Here is a 22,141-nt window from a genome sequence, read left to right on the forward strand (position 1 = left end):
ATCTACTTATATTCTTATGGGGGCTCCCTTATATATGACTAGTTACTTTTCTCTTGCTGCTTTCAAAATTCTCTCTTTGCCTTTGCCTTTTGGCCATTTGATTATACAGCTGACTCTTGAACAACGTAGGCATTAAGGGTGCTGAGCCCATGCACAGTTCAAAAATCCACATATAACTTTTGATTCCTCCAAAACTTAATGACTAATAGCCTAAGTTAACCAGAGGCCTTATCAATAATATAAACAGTCAATTAACACATATTTTGTATGTTCTATGTATTATATACCATATTCTTACAATAAAGTTAGAGAAAAGACAATATTAAGAAAATCAAGAGAAAATACATTCACAGTACAATAATATATTTATGGAAAAAAATCTGCAAAACCTGCACAGTTCAAATCTGTGTTATTCAAGGGTCAACTGTACTTTGGTTCTGTGTATAATTCGTTAGGTTCATCCTATTTGGGGTCCTCTGAGCTTATAAATATTGAAGTCCATTTCCGTACCCAGACTTATGAAGTTTTAGGTCATTGGTTCTTTAAATAAGCTTTCTGCACCTTTCTCTTTCTTCTGAGACACCCATAATACGTATTAAATTGTTAATGTTCCCTATAAATCCTTTAGGCTTTCCTCACTCCTTTTCATTCTTTCTTTTTGCTGCTCTGACTGGATAATTTCAAATGACTTGTCTTCAAATTCATTGATTCTTACATCTGCTGAATCAAGTTTACTATTAAACCCATCTACTGAATTTTCTAGTTGTTACTGTATTCTTCAGGTCCAGAATTTCTGTTCAGTTCTTTTTTTATAGTCTCTTTCGGTTGATATTTTTTCTCATGTATCATTTTTCCAATTTCCTTTAATCATCTGTGTTCTCTTGTAACCCAGTGAACTTCTTAAAAATGATTTTTACTGTTTGTCAGGCAATTCATAAATGTCCATTTCCTTAGTTACAATTATTTTGCTCCTTTGAGTGTTTAATGTCTTCCTCATTCTTCATGTTCCTTGTGGCTCTGTGCTGGTTTCTGTGCATTTGAAGAAACAGCCACTTCTCCCAAGGCTTTTGAACTGGCTTCGACAGGGAAAGATCCTCACCGATAAGCCCAGCGAGAAATCCTGAGAGCCTCTCAAACAACAAGTACCCACCCTTTTCCCTTTGTTTTTAACTGTTCCCACCACAATATGTTAGTTCAATTAGTACCCCTGGTGAGACAGAGAGCAGCACATTGAAAGTCTGGGATTCTGGAGGCACACTCCACTCCTCTCCCTCCTTTCTGGAGAAGAAGCTTCAGTTTCTGTGCTTTTTCCCTACCCCAGAGCTGTATCAGGCAACGGCATGCTGCCTGCCCATCTTCCTTCATTCTTAGCTGCCCAGTCATCTGAACTATGCTGTTTCCATCAGCACTTTGAGATGAGACAGAATCTAACCCCTGAGGCAGTGTACCAAAAGGCCAGAGATGTTTGATGGATGTTCTACTCTCTCTTCCCCATCCCCACCTACCTCAAGGAAGAAGTCACAAGCTGAGGTAATCTCTTGGGGCTGAGCTCTGCCTACTTGGGGGGAGAAACTAATGCTGGTAAAGTATAGTAGCTCTTCTTACTTTTTTTCAATGCACTGTCCTCTCAGTTTTGCGCTCATCTTGGACTGCAACTTCTTAACTGAAATCTAGACTTCTCATAAAGTATTTTGGTCTTTATATCATTAAGTCAGTGTTTCAGCATGAGAACTGGGACTTTCTAATCCACCATCTTGCTGAGGTCAATCCTCCTTTATACTATTCTTGAATTCTTAATTTGAGACACAATCTTTTTGCTTCTTACCCATCTCCTCCCAGTATAGGTATCCTTTGAATCCAATGCTCACAGGAACATATTTGGATGTATTTTATTTTGTGTATCATAGGGCTAGTAGTCCTGGCTATTTGAACTTTCACTACTTGCTATCTAAAATACAGGGACCAAGTAGATTCTAATAACTCACATGCCTCGTCATCCAAGCTTTCATTCTCTATACTCAGGAAGTGAAGATTCATATAGTGAGAATTTATTTATTTACCTGATTGCATCAGAAGAGCTTTCCCCATCATGCAATGATGAGAATAATTCTCCCAGAGTCAGACATGTATAGCCTTGCTGCTCTATACTGTGCCAGAGTGAAGAAGACAATGAAGTACCCACACACTTACCAAGGATCTTGTATGGTTTCCCCAAGGTCAACTCCAGCATCTCTGTGGGTGTGTGCTGAGTTTTGTAATATCCCACTTTTTGGTTCCATCAATACAAATTGTTTACATTACTAACCATACATAACAATTATTGTTCATAGCTGAGCAACATAATACACTATGATTATATTTCCTTTCATATATGAATATTTGTTCCTTCTAAAATTAAAAAATGTGTCACTCTTAACTATGGTAAGAACCCAAATGTCCATTGATAGATGAATGGACAAAGAAGATGTGATACACACACACACACACACACACACACACACACAATGTATTATGCAGCCATCAAAGATGAAAATTTTGCCATTTGCAATGACGTGGATGGAACTAGAGGGCATTATGCTAAGCAAATAAGTCATTCAGAGAAAGACAATTATCATACGATCTCACTGATAGTTGGAATTTAAGAAACAAAACAGAGGAGGGGCGCCTGGGTAGCTCAGCCGTTGAGCGTCTGCCTTCGACTCAGGTCATGATCCCTGGGTCCTGGGATTGAGCCCTGCATCAGGTTCCCTGCTCCACGGGAAGCCTGATTCTCCCTCTCCCACTCCCCCTGCCTGTGTTCCCTCTCTCGCTATGTCTCTTTATGTCAAATAAATAAAATCTTTAAAAAAGAAAGAAAGAAACAAAACAGGATCATAGGGAAAGGGAGGGAAAAACAAAACGAAAAAAAAAAAAGAGAGAGATGAAACCAGAGAGAGAGACAAACCATAAGAGACTCTTAATCACAGGAAACAAACTGAGGGTTTCTGGAAGGGACGGGGGTGGAGGGACAGGGTAACTGGGTGATGGACATTAAGGAGGGCATGTGATATAATGAGCACTGGGTGTTATATAAGAGTGATGAAACCAATAATACATTATATGTTAATTGCACTTAAATAAAAAAAGTTTTAAAAAAATGTGTCACTCTTATCAATGACCTCACCATTTAACTGAATTAATTTCACTGTGAAAAAAAATTTTATATACGCCATCTCATTGTATAATTTTCCACTTACTGCCAACTATTAAAGACAGAGCAAAAAACTTCTTACTTACTTTCTAGTACTCCTTTAAATATCTTTGGTACATTTTTCCTTTTAGGTTCTATCAGGCCTTCAGTAGCCTTATGCTCCTTTCCTATCTTCCACCATTAAACACATGCCCACCAGGACAAGCAACAACTTAGGGTGAACTTTCAGGCCTTTGAATTATGTGTAGATCTCAAAGGAAAATCAGTATAGAACCCTTCTCTAAGCCCTGACATAAAAAGTAAGGTGCAATAACTAAGAAATGAAAAAAACAGAACACTGGAAAAGATTTTTTTTTATGGATTCTCCACGATAGGAAATCTCAAGAGACTTGGGCTCACATTCACCTCACAATCAATATAGCATCACATTTGAAATCCTACCATGCTATGATTTAGTGTTAGGTTAATTGAGATAGAAATGTTAATAAAGCTTGTCTCCCTTTTCTAAAAATTAAAATTGTCAATTTATTATTTGCTCAATTTTTTGTTTACTAATCATTACTCTTTCCAGATTTCTCAGAGAGAGCTGTAAAATACCTTTCTATATTAGTGGTCTATATTTTTGGACCTAAATGGTCAAAAGTACTTCAATCTGGAAACTCATGTCCCTTGAATCTGAAAATTTCTTGAATTACTTCTTTAATGTCCATCTCTTTGTTTTCTACTCCTGAAATTCCTAATAATCACTAGGCGAGCACCTATAATGATTCTCTAATGTTCTTTTCATTCTGCTCTTTTTACTTTGCTCCCATTTATGGAAGACTTACTTGGCTTTATCTTCCACCTTCTTCCTTAAATTCTTTATTCTGATAATTATATTTAATGTCCATGTGCTCTTTCTCATTCTTTGCCTCCTAGTTACATTTCATACATGCAAAGTCTCTTGTCTGCCTTAAGATATTTACTATAGAGGTTTTTCTTTGTTTTCTTCTGTATTGTTTGTCTCCTCTTTGATTTTTCTGTTACTTTTGGTATCTTGTCCTTCATGTTGGTAGTTTCCTCAAATGTCTTACAGTCCTTTGTTGTCCATCTATATTTAAGAGTGAGGCACTAGAAAAGATTGTGGGTAGTTTTCTTGACCTGGAGGAGAGGCAGCTTGCCAAAAGGAGATCTTCTCTACAGGTCCTGCATAGGGGACCTGTCATTTTGTATCTCTCTGTTCTTTCTCTGGGTCTGCTCAATTTCTCTAAAGAAGAATTCTTAACATCTCCTCTCTAGGTACGATAATGCACAACTTCCACCAATCTCGGATCTGAACAATTCATTGTTCAGAAGAATGGGTTTTCATTTATTTCCCTAGTTTTCAGCATAACCCTAAGCCCTGTAGGAGAGAGGTCCCAAAGTCCAGAGGCTACTTCTTTCAATTTCTCAAGACAATAAAACTCTTGCCTCCTGCTTTGAAGAAAGGAGGACCAGGGAGTTGATGTGTTCTTTATAGAGACTTTAATTCAATTTTCCTATGTTTTAGCATTATCTCTCACTGACTCCAACCATTGGAGGTCATTGTTGTCACCTGCTCCTAAGATTTTCTAGATATTGTAGATTTCAAATTTCATCATTTTACTTAGTTACCACTTATCAACCAATTTTACATCATTCAAAAATCTACTAACATTCCGTGCCCATAGTCCTCTTTTCTCCTGTTGTCTTTACCCATAGGCACTTACACATTTTTAAAAAAAATCCTTTATGGTTACCTTACCAAGATTGTGAGGAAGTAGAAATAAAACTTATGCTCAATCTAGCATATTTAATCGAAGTTCCTAATGTCATAATTTCAAATTTTCTTTACCCGAGCTAATGTTATGATGTTCTCTCTTTGATAATATATATGATTAAAAGTTCAAATTAATTATTTTAACAACCACTTAGAAACATTTTTGGGAATCTAGACTTTCAGCCTAGTAGAGGTAGAAACATAAATAAAATAAACCTAAATAAAAATATACACTTGCACAATACTGATGTCAAATCAAGACATGATTTTATGTTAATTAAATTAAAGCTAAGACGGGCACCTGGGTGGCTCAGTCGTTAAACTTCTGCTTTCGGCTCAGGTCATGATCCCAGGGTCCTGGAATCGAGCCCCACATTGGGTTCCCTGCTCAGCGGGAAGGCTGTTTCTCCCTCTCCCGCTCCCCCTGCTTGTGTTCCCTCTCTCACTGTGTCTCTCTCTGAATATGTCTTGCCAGGCCTTTCTGGCTTGCCAGGTCTCTGTGGATAGGTCTGATGTTATTCTGATGTTCCTCCCTCTATACGTAAGGAATCTCTTCCCCCTAAGTGCCCTTAAGATGGTTTCCTTGGTTCTAAGATTTGCGAGTTTTACTATTACATGCCGGGGTGTCAGCCTGTTTTCCTTGATCTTGGGAGGGGTCCTCTCTGCCTCTAGAACGCGAATGTTTGTTTCATCCCCCAGATTAGGGAAGTTCTCAGCTACGATTTGCTCAAATATATCTTCTAATCCTCTCTCTCTCTCCACCCCCTCAGGGATTCCAATAATTCTGACATTGGAACATTTCATTGTGTCACTTATTTCTCTGATTCTATTTTCATGGATTCTGAGTTGTTTTTCCCTGGCTTCCTCTTTTCCCTTTTTATCTATTAATTGGTCTTCTGGGTCTCTAATTCGTTCTTCTGCCTCACTTACCCTAGCTGTTAGATTATCTAGATTGGATTGGATCTCATTGATAGCATTTTTAAGTTCTGCCAATTCAGCTTTCATTTCTGCCCTTAGAGACTCTATGTTGCCATTCATCGATTTCTCCATTCTAGCTATCATCTTCACAATTGCTAGCCTGAATTCCATCTCTGACATCTTGGTTATATCTGAATCAATTTGTAAATTTGTGGCATAAGTCATAGTCTCTGAGTCTTTTCTATTTTGGGGGTTCCTCCTCCTAGTCATTCTGTTGAGGGGTGGTTGAGGGAATGTATAGAGTCCAAATTACTGACCACAACCCAAGCAAGATGCACCTGTTTTCTAGGGACCTTAGGGTTGCTGGCCTCTTGTTTTCCCAGCCTGTCTTCTTGGGGAGGGGCCTGCCGCGCTGTTACTCAGGCAACCCTGTTTGGACAGAGCTGCCCTGCCCCCTGGGGTGGGGGATGGGCTCAGTGAAAACCGGTTTTTTGGGGCTTTTGTTCTCTGGCGGCTTTCCCTGGTGGCTTTCCGCGTCTCTTCCGAGAGCTAGAGCAGAAGAGACCGTTTCTAACCCTCTGCCTCAGAGCAGAGAGATCGCAGTCTGTTCTTCAGTGAGTTCTCCAGGCCACACTATCTCCGTTTCTGTCTGTGCTGCTATAAACTGCGGTGTCCTGGGTTGTGCGCCCCTCAGCAGCGCTCCCAGTCCTCGCCTCCAGGTCGGGGCATGTCTCTGCCCTTTGTGCTTCTAAAACCGCCAGCCACCCCCCGTTCGCATGCACGGCCCCGCCACTCCGCGATTCCGTCCAGGGGCCTACCCTAAAGTCCTTTCCCCAACGCTACTGGTCTGCGAGTCTGTGCCTGGTACCCAACGTGGGAGACTATCGCTCACCGGGGGTGTAGGATCCCCATGGCTGGCTCCCTCCCCCTTCCATTTATCCTCCAATATCTGCCCACGGAATCACAGCTCCCCATTTCATACCTTGAAACCAACTGCCTGTGATATTCTGTTTGTAGAGATCCAGATCTATCTTCTTGCATCTCAGGCTGATTTCATGGGTGTTCAGAGTGGTCTGGTAGATATCCAGCTCAATTCCAGGAACCGGCTGGAATAGGGTCCCCTACTCCTCCGCCATCTCCCGCCTCCCCACCGAAACTCCATGTTTCTTAAATGTTTATCATCCTACCTACTGAAGTTGCAATGTTACCTTATGCATTCAAAGATAAAATACAGTGGCAGTATCATATGGCACTAATAATATACTGAAGTGAGAGTTTATATATAATAGCAAGGCAATTGGGTTTGTAGGGCTAATAAACAAGTGATATATCTAAAATGTGCTTTTGGCAGTAGTCCATGATAAAGTCATAAAATGACAGGTAAACTCAAAATATAAAATAATACTTTCTACAAATTCATAAGGAAAATACAATATATACAAATGTTTTCTATTTGTGTGATATTATTCAATTGGGAAATCAAAATTTTTTTTCAACAACAAACTTCTACTTAGAATTAGTGAAACTGTTTTTACATCTTTTTTCAGAGATCAAGGAAAGAATTACATTAATATGAATATACTCATCAGAGTACTCAGCAAACTCTATCACAGATTGTCTCTACAAATGTTTTTCTGACTAGACAATACTCTTTAATAGCTAGGCTCAGAGCTATCTTTCTCTTTCAGGACAGTGTCTGACACTCAGATGACACTCAATTGGTATTTGCTGAATAAGTAAATTTGGTAGAAATATTTGCTTTAGTGATGGCTATACATTTCTGAATCTCATAGTTTAGTTTCCTTGCAACATTTTGTAGCCTCTAGACAACCAAATCTAAAGGTAGTAAGGTTCCTCTAGGTATATACTGAAAAGGTCCTAGAGGCGCCTGGCTGGGTCAGTCAGTAGAGCACGTGACTGTTGATCTCAGGGTTGTGAATTCGAGCCCCATGTTGAATGTAGAGATTACTTAAAAATAAATCTTAAAAAAAAAAGAACACTTTAAAAAGGTCTTAGAATTTTCATTAGTTATCTTGAACCTAAATTCTATAAATTATTTTCTTTGGTGTTTATATACTGCTTTGTCTCGAAGTGAAGATATAAAACAGAACTGATGTTTGAAAAAGAAATCAGTAAGACGTTCAGAGCTGAAGATACCAGAGGCCTAGACAGAGGGACTGGAAATCAAGGACATAGAGGAATTACTGGATCTGAGTGACAAAGAAAAAGAGAAAGTGATTGGGGAGCCTGTGTGGCTCATTTGGTTAAGCCTCTGATTCTTGATTTTGGCTCAGGTCATGATCTCAGGGTTGTGAGATCGAGCCCTCCGTCAGGCTCTGTGCTAGGTGTGGAGCCTGCTTGGGATTTTCTCTCTCCCACTCCCTCTGCCAGTCCCTCACTTTCTCTCTCTCACTATTGCTCACTCTCTCAAAAAAAAAAAAAAAAAAACAGAGAGAGAAAGCGACTGAACTTGGGAATTGATTTTCTATTCAAAAAATGACCAAACAGTATCAAAGATTACCCTCAAGATGTGAAATTTAGAGAAAAGGAAGAAAATGGTATGCTTGTGGTAGTAAAATAGTTATACAGTAAAAAAAACCAAAAAAACAAAAAACCCTCAAAGGAGAAGCCATTAAGTTCTATAAATAATATACTGAATTTGAAGGGCACTATAGGACATGAATTAGAAATGCCATAGGAAAAGGATATAGAAAGATATATAAAAGAAAAAGCCTACATAAAAGGATATAAAATGGCTCTTAGATTTCAGTCATGCATAATAAGAAAAATGGAAGTTAAAACTATCTCAGGATATCATTTTTTACCTTTCAGATATGCAAAAATACAAAAGTCTGAAAACAATGTGATGGCCAGGATGTGGGGAAAACAGGCCCCTTCTTACATTGCTAGTAGAAATATAAACTGGCACAATTTGGTAATACCTGTCACAATTACAGCTGTATATATGTTTTGTATGTTTTGATCTATTGTATAAATCTATCTTTATTAAACAAATTCTCCCAAAATTTAGAAGCTTACAACAATGAAAGACTGACATCTGTCATGACTCTGAGGAGCTCTACTGACCCATTCCCTAGTGAAACTGGTGAACGTTATTTTAAAACAATCACTGAAAACTTCTACAATGGTCCTAAGGGCAAATGAAGAAATATCTTTTCAACAAAATCTATAAAAATCCAATAAGAAAGGCAACCATTTATGGAAATTAAAAGGGAAAAAACTGGGAAACTTCCAAGTATGAGGAAATTAAACACACTCCTAAATAAAGAATGGGTCATAGAGGAAATCAACCAGAAAATACTTTTGAGATGAGTGAAAATGAAAACACAAAATATCAAAACATATGAGATGTAGCTAAAGCAGTGCTTAGAGGAAAATTTATGGCTCTAAATACCTACATTAAGGAAGAAAAAAGGTCTGAAGTCAATAACCTAATGTTCCACCATTAGTGAAAAAATAAAAGCTAACTAAATCTAAAGCAAGCAAAAAGGAGGAATAATAGAGAATAGGGAAAATACTAATGAAACAGAGAATAGAAAAGCAATAGAGAAAATTAATGAAACGAAGAGCTGTTTTTTTTTTAAAGACTGATCAATAAAACTGACAAGGCTTGACCTAGATTGGCCACAATAAAGAGAAAAGTCACAAATTATCATGATCAGAAATTAAAAGAAAGAGGATATTACTACCAACCTAATAAAAATGAAAAGGATTATAAAGGAATGCTATAAAAAAGTATATGCCAGCAAATTAGATAACCTAGAAAAAATTCCTAAAAAGACACAAATTACCAAAACTGATGCAAGAAAAAAGTAGAAAACCTGAACTAACCTATTCGATTAGCAATAAAAAAATTAACCACAAAGCCCAGGACTGGAGGGCTTATGGCTGAATTCTATCAAACATTTAAAGAACAACTAATACCAGTTCTTCAATAACTCTTCTGAAAAAATAAAAGGAAACACTTCCCAACCCATTTTATAAGGCCCATATTACCCTGATACAAAAAACAAAGACATCATAAGAAAAAAAAAAAAAACCCAGCAACTACAGACTAATACCTCTTATGAATACACAAAACTCCTCAACAAAATACTAAAAACCAAATCCAACAACATATCAAAAAAACTATACATCATAACCACCAAATGGAATTTATCCCAGGAATATAAAGTTAGTTTAACTTCTGAAAATCAATTAATGTCCTACATTGTATCAAAAGACTGTAAAACAAAAAATCACACAATCATCTCAATATACACAGAAAGTACATCTGACAAAATCAAATAACCTTTCATAATAAAAACAAACTATGAATAGATGGGAACTTCCTAAACCTGCTAAAGGACATCTATGAAAACCCCACAGATAACATTATACCTAATGGTGAAGGACTGGATGCTTTCTCCCTGTGATCAAGAATAAGACAAGGATTAAAAAAAAAAAAAAGACAAGGATGTTGGCTCTGGTCTCTTCTGTTCAACAATGTAATGGAGTTCTAGCCAGGGCAAGTAGGCAAGAGAAAGAAATAAAACACATCAAGGTTGAAAGGAAGAAGCAAAACTATCTCCATTCATAGATAATGTGATCTTATAGAAAATCCTAAAGAATCCACTAAAAAAAGAATTAGAATAAATGAGTTCAGTACGCTTGCAGGTTATGAGATCAATATGCAGAAATCAATTGTAATCTACACAGTTACACTAACCAATCTGAAAATAAAGTTAAGAAAACAATTCCATCTAAAATAGAATCATTAATAATAAAATATTTAGAAATAAATTTATCCAAAACAGTACAAAATACAAACTCTGAAAACATTGTTGAAAGAAATTTTAAAAGACTAAATAACTGGAAAAACATCCCATGTTCATGATATAGAAAACTTAACATTGTTAAGACGGCAATATTCCCCAAACTGATCTACAGATTCAACACAATCCCTATCAGAATTCCAGATCACTTCTTTGTAGAAATTGATAAACTGACACTAAAATTCATTTGGAATTACACGGACCCAGAATAACCAAAACACTCTTAAAAACAAAGAACAAAGTAGCAGGACTCACTCCTAACTGATTTCAAACTTACTACAAAACCACAGTCCTCAGGACAGTTTTAACACTGGAACAAGAATGGACATATAGATCAATGGAATAGCACTGAGAATTCAGAAATAAACTCATGCATCTCTGGTCAACCTATTTTTAACAAATGCAAAGACCATCCAATGGGGGGAAAACAGTCTTTTCAACAGGCTATCCATATGCAAAAGAATGAAGTTGGGTCCTTAATTCACACCATTTACAAAACTTAATTCAAAATGGATCAAAGTCATAAATGCACTATTATCACTGTGAGGAAGGGAAAGGAACAGCCAGAGAAATAAAAGACATATAAAATCACAACTTTTGACTCCTAATGAGATAATAAATTCAGATAATCAATGTATACTAAAATTAAATGAAACGTTGATGGAGAAGTGAACACTAGCAAGGCACCAATACAATATTACATTTACTTTCTAGATTACCTGTTGGCCCTAAGGTAAAAATACAGCTTTATAATGAAGGGATCAGACTGTCATTACCTTAATGCACTGACTAAAATTATCATTACTGAAAGTAGCACAATCAGACAATATGTGCTTTCATTTGAGATATGCTATGGAACAATCTATGAAATATTTGTGCCAAAAAAGTTGAATCTGAATATAATCAAGCTTTAGTTTATAATAATTAAAGAGTAAAAGTTAAAGTGACAAAACAAGGAAGCAATCAAGTGAATCCAGAATACAAGACCTTCTAAAGGACAACTAATAACCATGTTGGTTTAACAAGATGATGCCATTAAATAGAAGAATACAGAATGTTCTAGACTAAAGAGACATAATCCATTGATCAAAGTTACCACAAAAAGATCTCGATAAGACACTATGTGCTTTCTGATATGATGTGATAAGAATTATGTAATTATACCTAAGAAGATTTTTGCCAAAATAGGAGATCTGAATAAGCCTTTAGGTCTAATGACAAGTTTATGGTAACTATAGGATACAGAATATTATAATCAGGAAAATCCAAAATGTGAGAAACTGTACAGGATAAATGAACCAATTTATTTTATTTTATTTTTTAAGTTTCAAAGAGAGGGGCGCCTGGGTGGCTCAGTTACTTAAGCATCTGACTCTTGATTTCAGCTTAGGGCATGATCTCAGGATCGTGGGGTCAAGTCCCCCATTGGGCTCTGCACTCCTTGCTCAGTGGGGAGCCTGCTTAAGATTCACTGTCTCCCTTTGCCCCTCCCCCCACTCAAATAAATAAATCTTTTAAAAAATAAATAAATAAAGTTGCAAAGAGAAAAAAGAGAAGGATAAGGAACCTATATATTCAGTGGGTAGACTTTGTTTGGGTCCTCAAAGGAACAAACCAAATTTTTTTTTTTTTGAGGGAGAGAGAAACAGCATGAGCAGAGGTGGGGGGCCAGAGAAAGAGAGAGAGAGAGAGAGAATCTCAAGCAGACTCCACACTCAGCACCCCAGAACAAACCAACTTTTTAAAGAAGTATGAGACTAGGGGCGCCTGGGTGGCTCAGTCAGTTAAGTGTCTGACTCTTGATTTCGGCCCCTTGAGATTCTCTCTCTCTCCCTCTATCTCTGCCCCTCCACCCCTGCTCGTGCTCTCTCTCGCATGCTCTCCCTCAAAAAAAAAAAAAAAAAAAAAAAAAGAAGTATGAGGCTATTGGAGAAATCTGAAAATTGACTGGATATTTGACTGTACTCAGGAATAATTATAGGACTCCTAACTATACCCCATGGTTTTATTAAAAAGAGCCCATTATCTTTTAGAGATAGAGTCAATCCTCATTCAAGGACTCAGAATTTGTGAATTTGCTTATTCACTAAAATTCATTTATAAGCCTACAATTAATACCCACGGCATTTTTCAGTCATTTGCATCCCAACGTGGCAAAAAATTTGAGTCACCCAAACCACATGTTGCCAGCCAAGGTTAAACAAAGGGATGTTCTGTTTCAGTTTTCATACCATAGATAAGTTCTTCTCATGGTCTATTTAGTGCCACATTTTTCACAATTTTGCACTTTTTGTTGATGATTTCACTGTTAATGATCACCAAGCACAGTGCTGAAGTGCTATCTAGTGTTCCTAAGTGCAAGAAAACTGTGATGTGCCTTTTGAAGTAAAGGGTATATTAGACAACTTTTGTTCAGGCGTGAGTTATAGGGTATCATGAGTTCAACTGTAATGAATCAAAAATACATATTAAATAAGATGTCTTTAAAGAGAAGCATACATAAAACAATGTTATATGTTGACCAGCTGACAAAAAGTTGTGCCAAAGACTCATAGGAACCTAAACCTTTACTTCCCCACAAACAGTGGTCGTGTTGGATAATTCAATGTTTGCAAAGACTTCATAGAACATAACTGCTGTGAATAACAAGAACTGACTATAAACACTTATGTAATTGTGGATGATGTCTGGGATTTGCTTCAAAATAATCCATTACTGGTAGAGGGAGCAGAGAAGGAAGTAGAAGTTTACTGATAAAATAAAGTTGGTCATGTGTTGATAATTGTTTAAGGTGGGTGATGAGTAAACATGAGAGTTCATTAATATATTATCTCTGCCTTTGTGTCTAACTGAAATATTCCATAATAAAAAGTAAAACAGGGGCGCCTGGGTGGCTCAGTCGTTAAGCAGCTGCCTTTGGCTCAGGTCATGATCCCAGGGTCCTGGGATCGAGCCCCACATTGGGCTCCCTGCTCAGCTTCTCCCTCTCCCACTCCCCCTGCTTGTGTTCCCTCTCTCACTGTGTCTCTATCAAATAAATAAAATCTTTTAAAGATAAATAAATAAAACGTAAAACACATGCACACAAATATATGTACCAGCATACCTCGTTTTACTGTGCTTTGCTATATCATGCTTTGCAGATACCAAGTTTTTCACAAACAGAAGGTTTGTCACAATCCTGTGTCAAGTAAGTCTACTGGTACCATTTTTCCAACAGCATCTGCTCACTTCATGTCTTGTAATTGTTTTAGGGCACCACAGACCACATGCATATACGACGGCAAACTTAACTGATAAACAGGTGTGCTCTGACTGCCCCCCTGACTGGCCATCCCCCATCTCTTTCCCTCTCCTCAGGCCTCCCTATTCCCTGAAACACAACAATATTGAAATTAGGCCAATTAATAACCCTACAGAGGCCGCTAGTGTCCAAGTGAAAGGAAGAGTTGCGCATCTCTCTTGAAATCAAAAGCCAGAAATAATTAAGCTTAGTTAAAAAGGCATGTCAAAAGCCAAGACAGGCCAAAAGCTAGGCCTCCTGCACCAAAGTTAGCCAAGTTGTGAATGCAAAGGGGAAGTTCTTGAGGGAATTAAAGTTTCTACTCCAGTGAACACATAAATGATAAGAAAGCTAAACAGCCTTACTGCTGATATGGAGAAAGTTTTAGTGGTCTGGACAGAAGATCAAACCAGCTACAACATTCCCTTAAGCCAAAGCCTAATCCAGAGCAAGGCCCTAACTCTCTTCAATTCTGTGAAGCTGAGAGAAGTGAAGAAGCTACCAAAGAAAAATCTGAAGCTGGCAGAGGCTGGTTCATGAAGTTGAAGGAAAGAAATCATCGCCATGACCTAAAAGTGCAAGGTGAAACAGCAGGTGCTAATGGACAAGCTACACCAAGTTATCCAGAAGATCTAGCTAAGAGAATGAATAAAGGTGGCTACACTAAAGGACAGATCTTCAATATAGATGAAACAGCCTTCTATTGGAAGAAGATGCAATCTAGGAGTTCCATAGCTAGAGAGAAGTCAATGCCTGGCTTCAAAACTTCAAAGGACAGGCTGACTCTATTGTTAGGGGTTAATGCATCTGGTGACTTTAAGTTGAAGCCAATGCTCATTTACCATTTTTGAAAACCGTAGGGCCATTAAGAATTACACTAAATCTACTTTGCCTATGCTCAACAAATGGAACAACAAAGTATGGATGACAGTACATCTCTTTACAACATGGTTTACTGAATATTTTAAGCCCACTATTGAGAACTACTGCTCAGAAAAAAAAATTTTTTAAAAAGATTCCTTTCAAAATGTTACTGCTCACTGACGATCTACCTGGTCACCCAAGAGCTTGGATGGATAATGTTTTAATGCCTGCCAACACAACACCCATTTTGAAGCCCATGGATCAAGGAGTCATTTCAACTCTCAAGTCTTATAATTTAAGAAATAGACTTTGTAAGGCTATAGCTGCCATAGATCATGATTTTTCTGATGGATCTGGGCAAAGTCAATTGAAAAGCTTCTGGAAAGGATTCACCATTCTAGATGCCATTAAGAACAGTCATGATTCATGGAAAGAGGTCAGAATATCAACATTACCAAGAGTTTGGAGGAAGTTGATTCCAACCCTCATGGATGACTTTGAGGGATTCAAGACTTTGGTGGAAGAAGTAATTGCAGGTGTGGGGGAAACAGCAAGAGAACTAGAATTAGAAGCCGAGTCTGAAGATGTGATTGAACTGCTGCAATCTCATTATAAAGCTTTAACAGATTATGAGTTGCTTCTTATGGATGAACAAAGAAAGTGGTTTCTTGAGAGGTTTCCTGGTGAAGATGACATAAGATTGTTGAAATGACAACAAAGGATTTGGAAACTTTCAGTTTGAAAGAATTAACTCCAATTTTGAAAGAAATTCTACTGCGGGTAAAATGATATCAAACAGCATCACATACTATAGAGAAATCTTTCAGGAAAGGAAGATTCAATTGATGCAGCAAACTTCATTTTTCTCTTACTTTAAGAAATGGCCAAAGCCACCACAACCTTCAGCAACTACCACCCTGATCAGTCAGCAGCCATCAACATCAAAGCAAGACCCTCCAGCAATAAAAAGATTACAACTCACTGAAAGTTCAGATGATGATTAGCATTTTTTTAGCAATAAGGTTTTTCTTTGGGGGGGGAACCAACATAGTATTTTTTAATTAAGGTATGTACATTGTTTTTTAGACATAATGCTACTGCACACTAATAGACTACAGTACAATGTAAACATAATTTTTATAGGCACTGGAAAACCAAAAATTCTGGGGCACCTGGGTGGCTCAGTCGGTTAAGTGTTTGCCTTTGGCTCAGGTCATAATCCCAGGGTCCTGGGATCAAGGATTGACTCAGTGGGGAGTCTGCTTCTCCCTCTCCCTCTGCCCTCCCCCCGCCACGTGTGATCTCTCGCTCTCTCAAATAAATAAAAAAAAAATCTTAAAAAAAAAGAAAACCAAAAATCTCATTTGACTTGCTTTATTGCAATATTTATTTTATTTTGGTCTGGAACCAAACCTACGACATCTCCAAGGTATGCCTATATACAGACACCCAACCAAAGACTTAGCAGAAATTATAACACAGTGCCAAAAAGTGGGAAAAAAAAGAAAAGAATTACAGGTAAGCATTTTTCCAAAAGGGTACTGATGGCACTTGGAGCAGTATAGTTCTTTAATTAAGCAGGATTAACCCACTCATTTCAGTGTTCAGCCGCCCCAGCCTGCACCATGATAGTAGCTCACTGCTTGACACTAACGATGCAAGCAAAGCTTTATCCACAAGGCCATTCATCACAGCATCATTATACAATTTTTTAAATGAAATAACCTTAATGTATAAAAACAAATTACTGATTAAATGTAAATATATGTATCAAAATAATAGAATACACTGTAACCACTAAAAATGATACTGTACTTCCTCTGAAGATGATTAACTTGATGAAGATGATACTGACATCCATAAATTACATTGCCTTGAATAAATCCCTGTCAGCATGGAAAATAAGAAAGGGGCCAAAATGGACCATAAATATGAGAAACATCTTAAAGACAGAAAGATGTGCTCACAAACCCAGAGGAGAAAAATCATAATTCAAAACCCAAACGGTGCCTACAGTGGAAGAGGAAGTTGCTTTTTCTCAAAAAGTCCCGGAGAAAGGCTTTAAGTACCAATTGGTAAACACAGAGAACAGAAGACAAAAGGAATCAAGAAAACTAATAAAGGAACCACTTACCAAAAAGCTGAGTTTCTCACTCACCTGCAGCATTTGCCTACAGCAAATGGCCAAAGACTGCTTTCCTCAATCAAAAGGAAGTCTTAAATCTTCAGTTTGAAAGGGCCCACCAAAAGCTAAGAAGGCTGGATTTTTTAAAAACCTAAATTAATCAATGATACTAAAATGTTACAATATTACACATAAAGAGAAAATCCAAAAGTTTAAGCAAGCTACCTAGAAAGAAATAAGAATCACACTTGCACTGGGATCACACATGTACTTGGCAGCACCTCTGTATGCTAAAAGAAGACACTAGACCTATACTTTCAAAAATCTGAAGGAAATTACGTTGACATAAAATTTCATATTGGAAGCCTGGGTGGCTCAGTTGGTTGCGCATCTGCCTTCGGCTCAGGTCATGATCCCAGGGTCCTGGGATCGAGTCCTGTGTCAGGCTCCCTGCTGAGGAGGAAGCCTGCTTCTCCCTCTCCCACTGCCTGCTGCTTCCCCTGCTCATGCTCTCTCTCTCTCTCTCTCTCTCAGATAAACAAATAAAATCTTAAAAGAAAAATCTTTAAAAATTAAATAAAGTAAAATTTGATATTCAGCTAAATTATCAGTCAAGCATAAGGACAAATGAAAGACATTTTCAGGCACGTAAGGAGTCAGAAATTGGAATACTTGTGCATCCTTTCTGAGAAATAATTTTGAAAATATAACCCAACAAAAAGAAAAAGAAAGATGTGGGAACCCAGCAACTATGGAACTAGTCTAAGAGTACAATGAAAAGAAATTCTAGGATAACTACAAATAGGTTTAGAAAGCAATTGGTCCAAATTCATACCAGAAGCCAACAGGGCTCAAGGAAGAATGTCTTCAGTCACTATACAAACACAGACATTCTTATAAGAAAAAGCAGAAAAGAAGGGCAATTAGAAATTCCAAAGGAAATAATGTTGTCCAGGAAGACCAAGGTATAGATATTAAACAGACTTAAATGTAGCATTATTTGGGTAACTAACTAATGGACTACACAGAAAGACAGTGTATTTGACTTTGATATTGAGAATATTCTTTTTTGAAAGACAAAGATTGAATGGTATACCATTCTTCCCTTTTAACAGGTTGAAACATACTAAACAGTTCTCTAGGAAATAATGTTCACATAATTATAAAACTATAAAGGCCACTTAAACAGGTTTCCAATTTCAAAAGTCAGTTCAAATTCCAAAGTCTCTCATAGTATGACATATGGACAACATCAGAATTATCTGGAAAGCTTATTTTAAAAAGACTTCTGGACCGCATCCCTAGAGATTCAGTTGATCAGGGGAAAGTCCCAGAGATCTGCCTTTTAACAAATTCGCCAGGGATATCTTTTGCACACTAAAATTTTGAGATTCATAGCTGTAAAGCAATAATCTCCAAATTTTTCCATTACATACCTTACTAGCAGAAGGCTTTTGAGTATCCATCCCCAAATATATGTGTACTTATTTACAAATTATATATATTTACTTTTATACGTATATTATGTATACTGAAAAATAGAAATCTCAAAGGATAAGACAATTGACCCAATGATATTTTAATATTTGTTTGTCTTGACCAAGAAGAAAGTGAAAATTAAAGATAGTTTTAGCGAGTTTAAAAAAAATACCAAATTAATCAAAACCACAAGGAGATACCACCTCACACCATTCAGAATGGCTAAAATTAACAAGTCAGGAAATGACAGATGTTGGCGAGGATGCAGAGAAAGGGGAGCCCTCTTACAGTGTGGGTGGGAATGCAAGCTGGTGCAGCCACTCTGGAAAAAGTATGGAGGTTCCTCAAAAAGTTGAAAATAGAGCTACCCTATGACCCAGCAATTATAGTATTAGATATTTACCCCAAAGATACAAATGTAGTGATCCTAAGGGGCACCTGCATCCCAATGTTTATAGCAGCAATGTCCACAATAGCGAAACTATAGAAAGAGCCCAGATGTCCATCGACAGATGAACGGATAAAGAAGATGTGGTATATATAAATAAAATACTACTCAGCCCTCAAAAAGAATGAAATCTTGCCATTTACAATGACATGGATGGAACTAGAAGGTTATTATGCTAAGCGAAATAAGTCAATGAGAGGAAGGCAATTATCATATGATCTCACTCATATGTATAATTTAAGAAACAAAACAGGGGATCATAGGGGAAGAGAGGAAAAAATAAAACAAGATGAAACCAGACAGGGAGACAAACCATAAGAGACTCTTAATCATAGGAAATAAACTGAGGGCTGCTGGAGGGGAGAGGGGTGTAGGGATGGGGTAACTGGACATTAAGGAGGGCATGTGATGTAATGAGCACTGGGTATTATATAAGACTGATGAATCACTGACCTCTACCTCTGAAACCAACAATACATTATATGTTAATTGACTTTAAATTTAAAAAAAATAAATAAAAATACCAAATTAGAAAATTGGAAAATATATACAAATAAAATGAGGAGTATAACGAAAGAATCACAGAAATGACTACTGAGGGCACCTGGGTGGCTCAGTCGTTAGGCGTCTGCCTTCGGCTCAGGTCATGATCCCAGGCTCCTGGGATCAAGCCCTGCATCGGGCTCCCTGCTCAGCGGGAAGCCTGTTTCTCCCTCTCCCTCTACCCCTCCCCCCTGCTTGTGTTCCCTCTCTCGCTGTGTCTCTCTCTGTCAAATAAATAAATAAAATCTTTAAAAAAAAAAAAAGAAATGACTACTGAAATCCCAAGAATATATCTTCTAGAAGGCTTATTCAGCTAGAAAATAGAATGGGATTGAGAGTGATCACATTTCATCTCAAGGATGACTAAGTAACAAGGGTACTGCAACAAAAGGCTAATTCTGATTATCAAAAGGGAAAAACTGATTGATGAGCTGGACATATAAGCAACATGAAGAGAAACTGATTACACTATTTTAAGAGTTCACAATAACCAAGGATGGTAAAACTATACATAGGTATGTATCACAGATTTTAAAAAGTTAATTCCAGAGAACACTGGAATGATCTTAGGGCTAGACACACCAAAGGTAAATAAAGTTCAAGTTATCAAAAAATGATATTCAGATTATATAATCATGATTCCAATAAAGAAAAAGAAAAAGGCATCCATATGCTTAGCTTTTCACTTAGGCATGTACTGAAATCCATTTACCAGGAAACCAAGTGTTTTAATTGCTATGCTAAGCATCATGGAACTACTGTATACCAAATGTTTGGTAAAGAGTACCCAGCATCACTCCACTGTTTCTAATGACCAAGAAGAGGGCCAATAATCTAACAGTTAAATGAATGGGCATCCCCTACAGTGTAATACAGACTGCTAAGTGAAATCCCTCAGTCTATTCCAGAACACTTACTCTATTCTGGCAAGGTCATCTCAGGCTTTGAAGTACACACTGCAGCTACATCAGGGGAAAAGTGAGCCATGTCTAGAAAGGATCATGTCTAGAAAGTTGTCAACAGAGGCAGTTTCAGAGTAAAAAGCCAAATAACAGCTACTTCTCCAATTTTTAAAGTTGAGCTGGAATAGCCCAACACAAACATATACACAGACACACAGACACACACAGACAACACACAGAGACACACACAGTGTACAAGTCATAGTTTTATCTCTTACCTGCCAACTTCCCAAATATGTCAGAATACGAGCAGGAGATATGGCCTATTTGTATCTGGTGAATTGCCCCCCCCCCCGAAATAAGTTCAATAATTATAACATCATGCTCCCCATTCATTTGGAAATCAAATCTCTTTGGGACTTAATGCCAAGTTTTAATTTTAATAATAAGGTAAAACAAATTCAACAAACCAAGTCCTCATGGAAAAATAACTTCGGAGCTCACCTTTCCACAATCAAACTGACTGCTTGTGCGAGATCTGGGTTTGTCACCTGGAGACGTTTCCACAGAGACCATACAAATTCTTTATCAGCCTTAAAGAAACAGAAGACATTTTTAATGCACTGCTTTGTAGCTAAATCAGAGAAGACACTACATTAAATTAAAAAAATGAAAAAACAATTACTTGATCTCTAGTTCTGTAACTCTAAAATAGATTCTTGCAAAGTATAACAGGAAAGCTTTATTTTAAAAAGTTCTTACACTGCTACTCCACATTCACTTTTACTATTTCTACCATCCACACTTTAGGGTTGTAAGTAAATGCTGGAATGCTGAATATCATGGTTAAATTTGGCTCTAAAAGAGAATTATTCTCTATTTACTGCTCCAGTTTTCAACTCCCCTTTTCAGCAAAATTCCTTGGAAGAGTTGCCTATAATGGTCTCCACTTCCTCACTTCCATTCACTCTATTACATCCTCCAGTCAGATGTCCCTCCCCACTATGATGCTAAATTCCTTTTTCAAGGTCCTCTATGTAGCCAAATCCCATAGACAATGGGCAGTTTTAGTCTTTTTTTTTTTTTATTAACATATAATGTATTATTTGTTTCAGGGGTACAGGTCTGTGATTCATCAGTCTTACACAATTCATAGCACTCACCATAGTACTTACCCTCCCCAATGTCCATCACCCAGCCATCCCATCCCCCTACCCCCCTCCACTCCAGCAACCCTCAGTTTCTTTCCTGAGATTAAGAGTCTCTCATGGTTTGTCTCCCTCTCTGGTTTCATCTTGTTTCATTTTTCTGGGCAGTTTTAGTCTTAAGTCAGTTGTTATGACAACTGTGGTTGAGAGTTAGGAGTCACTTTGGGGGAAGTTTTTAAAAATAGTGATGATCTAGAGATTCTGATTTAATTGGTTTCAGGTAAGGTTCAAGCACCAGTATTTTTTTAAAGTTCCTCAGGTGATTCTGTGCACTCAAGGTTGAGAACCATTGCTCTAGGGGACCTCATTCAGTCCCACAGTTTTATGTGTCAACTGTACACTGAGGACTTCCAACATTTCCATCCTAAGCGGTTTTCTCCACCCCTAGGTGCAAACTCCAATCTCCAACTGCCTACTCAATAATTCCACTTGAATACCTAATAGATATCTCAAATTTAACTTATCCAAAAAAATTCTTGATTTCCTACTCTTTCACAAACCTACTCCTCTCTGCAGCTCAGAAAATGACACCACCATCTAGTCATTTGTTCAAAGGCCTAACACCTACA

The 22,141-nt window shown here is 37.5% G+C and overlaps 1 protein-coding gene across 5 annotated transcripts in view; it reads right to left on the minus strand.

Moving 5' to 3' along the window:
* CNTLN (centlein) overlaps nt 1-22,141 on the minus strand; it is a 297,340-nt gene that overhangs the window by 269,481 nt on the left and 5,718 nt on the right. For all 5 annotated transcript variants that reach the window (XM_032392456.1, XM_032392455.1, XM_032392457.1 and 2 more), the window contains exon 2: nt 20,869-20,957. In XM_032392456.1, coding sequence (XP_032248347.1) covers nt 20,869-20,957 — 89 coding nt within the window. The remainder of the gene's footprint in view (nt 1-20,868; nt 20,958-22,141) is intronic.

Source organism: Phoca vitulina, unplaced genomic scaffold (assembly GCF_004348235.1).
Source record: "Phoca vitulina isolate PV1807 unplaced genomic scaffold, GSC_HSeal_1.0 scaffold67, whole genome shotgun sequence".
In the NCBI taxonomy this organism is placed as follows: domain Eukaryota; kingdom Metazoa; phylum Chordata; class Mammalia; order Carnivora; family Phocidae; genus Phoca; species Phoca vitulina.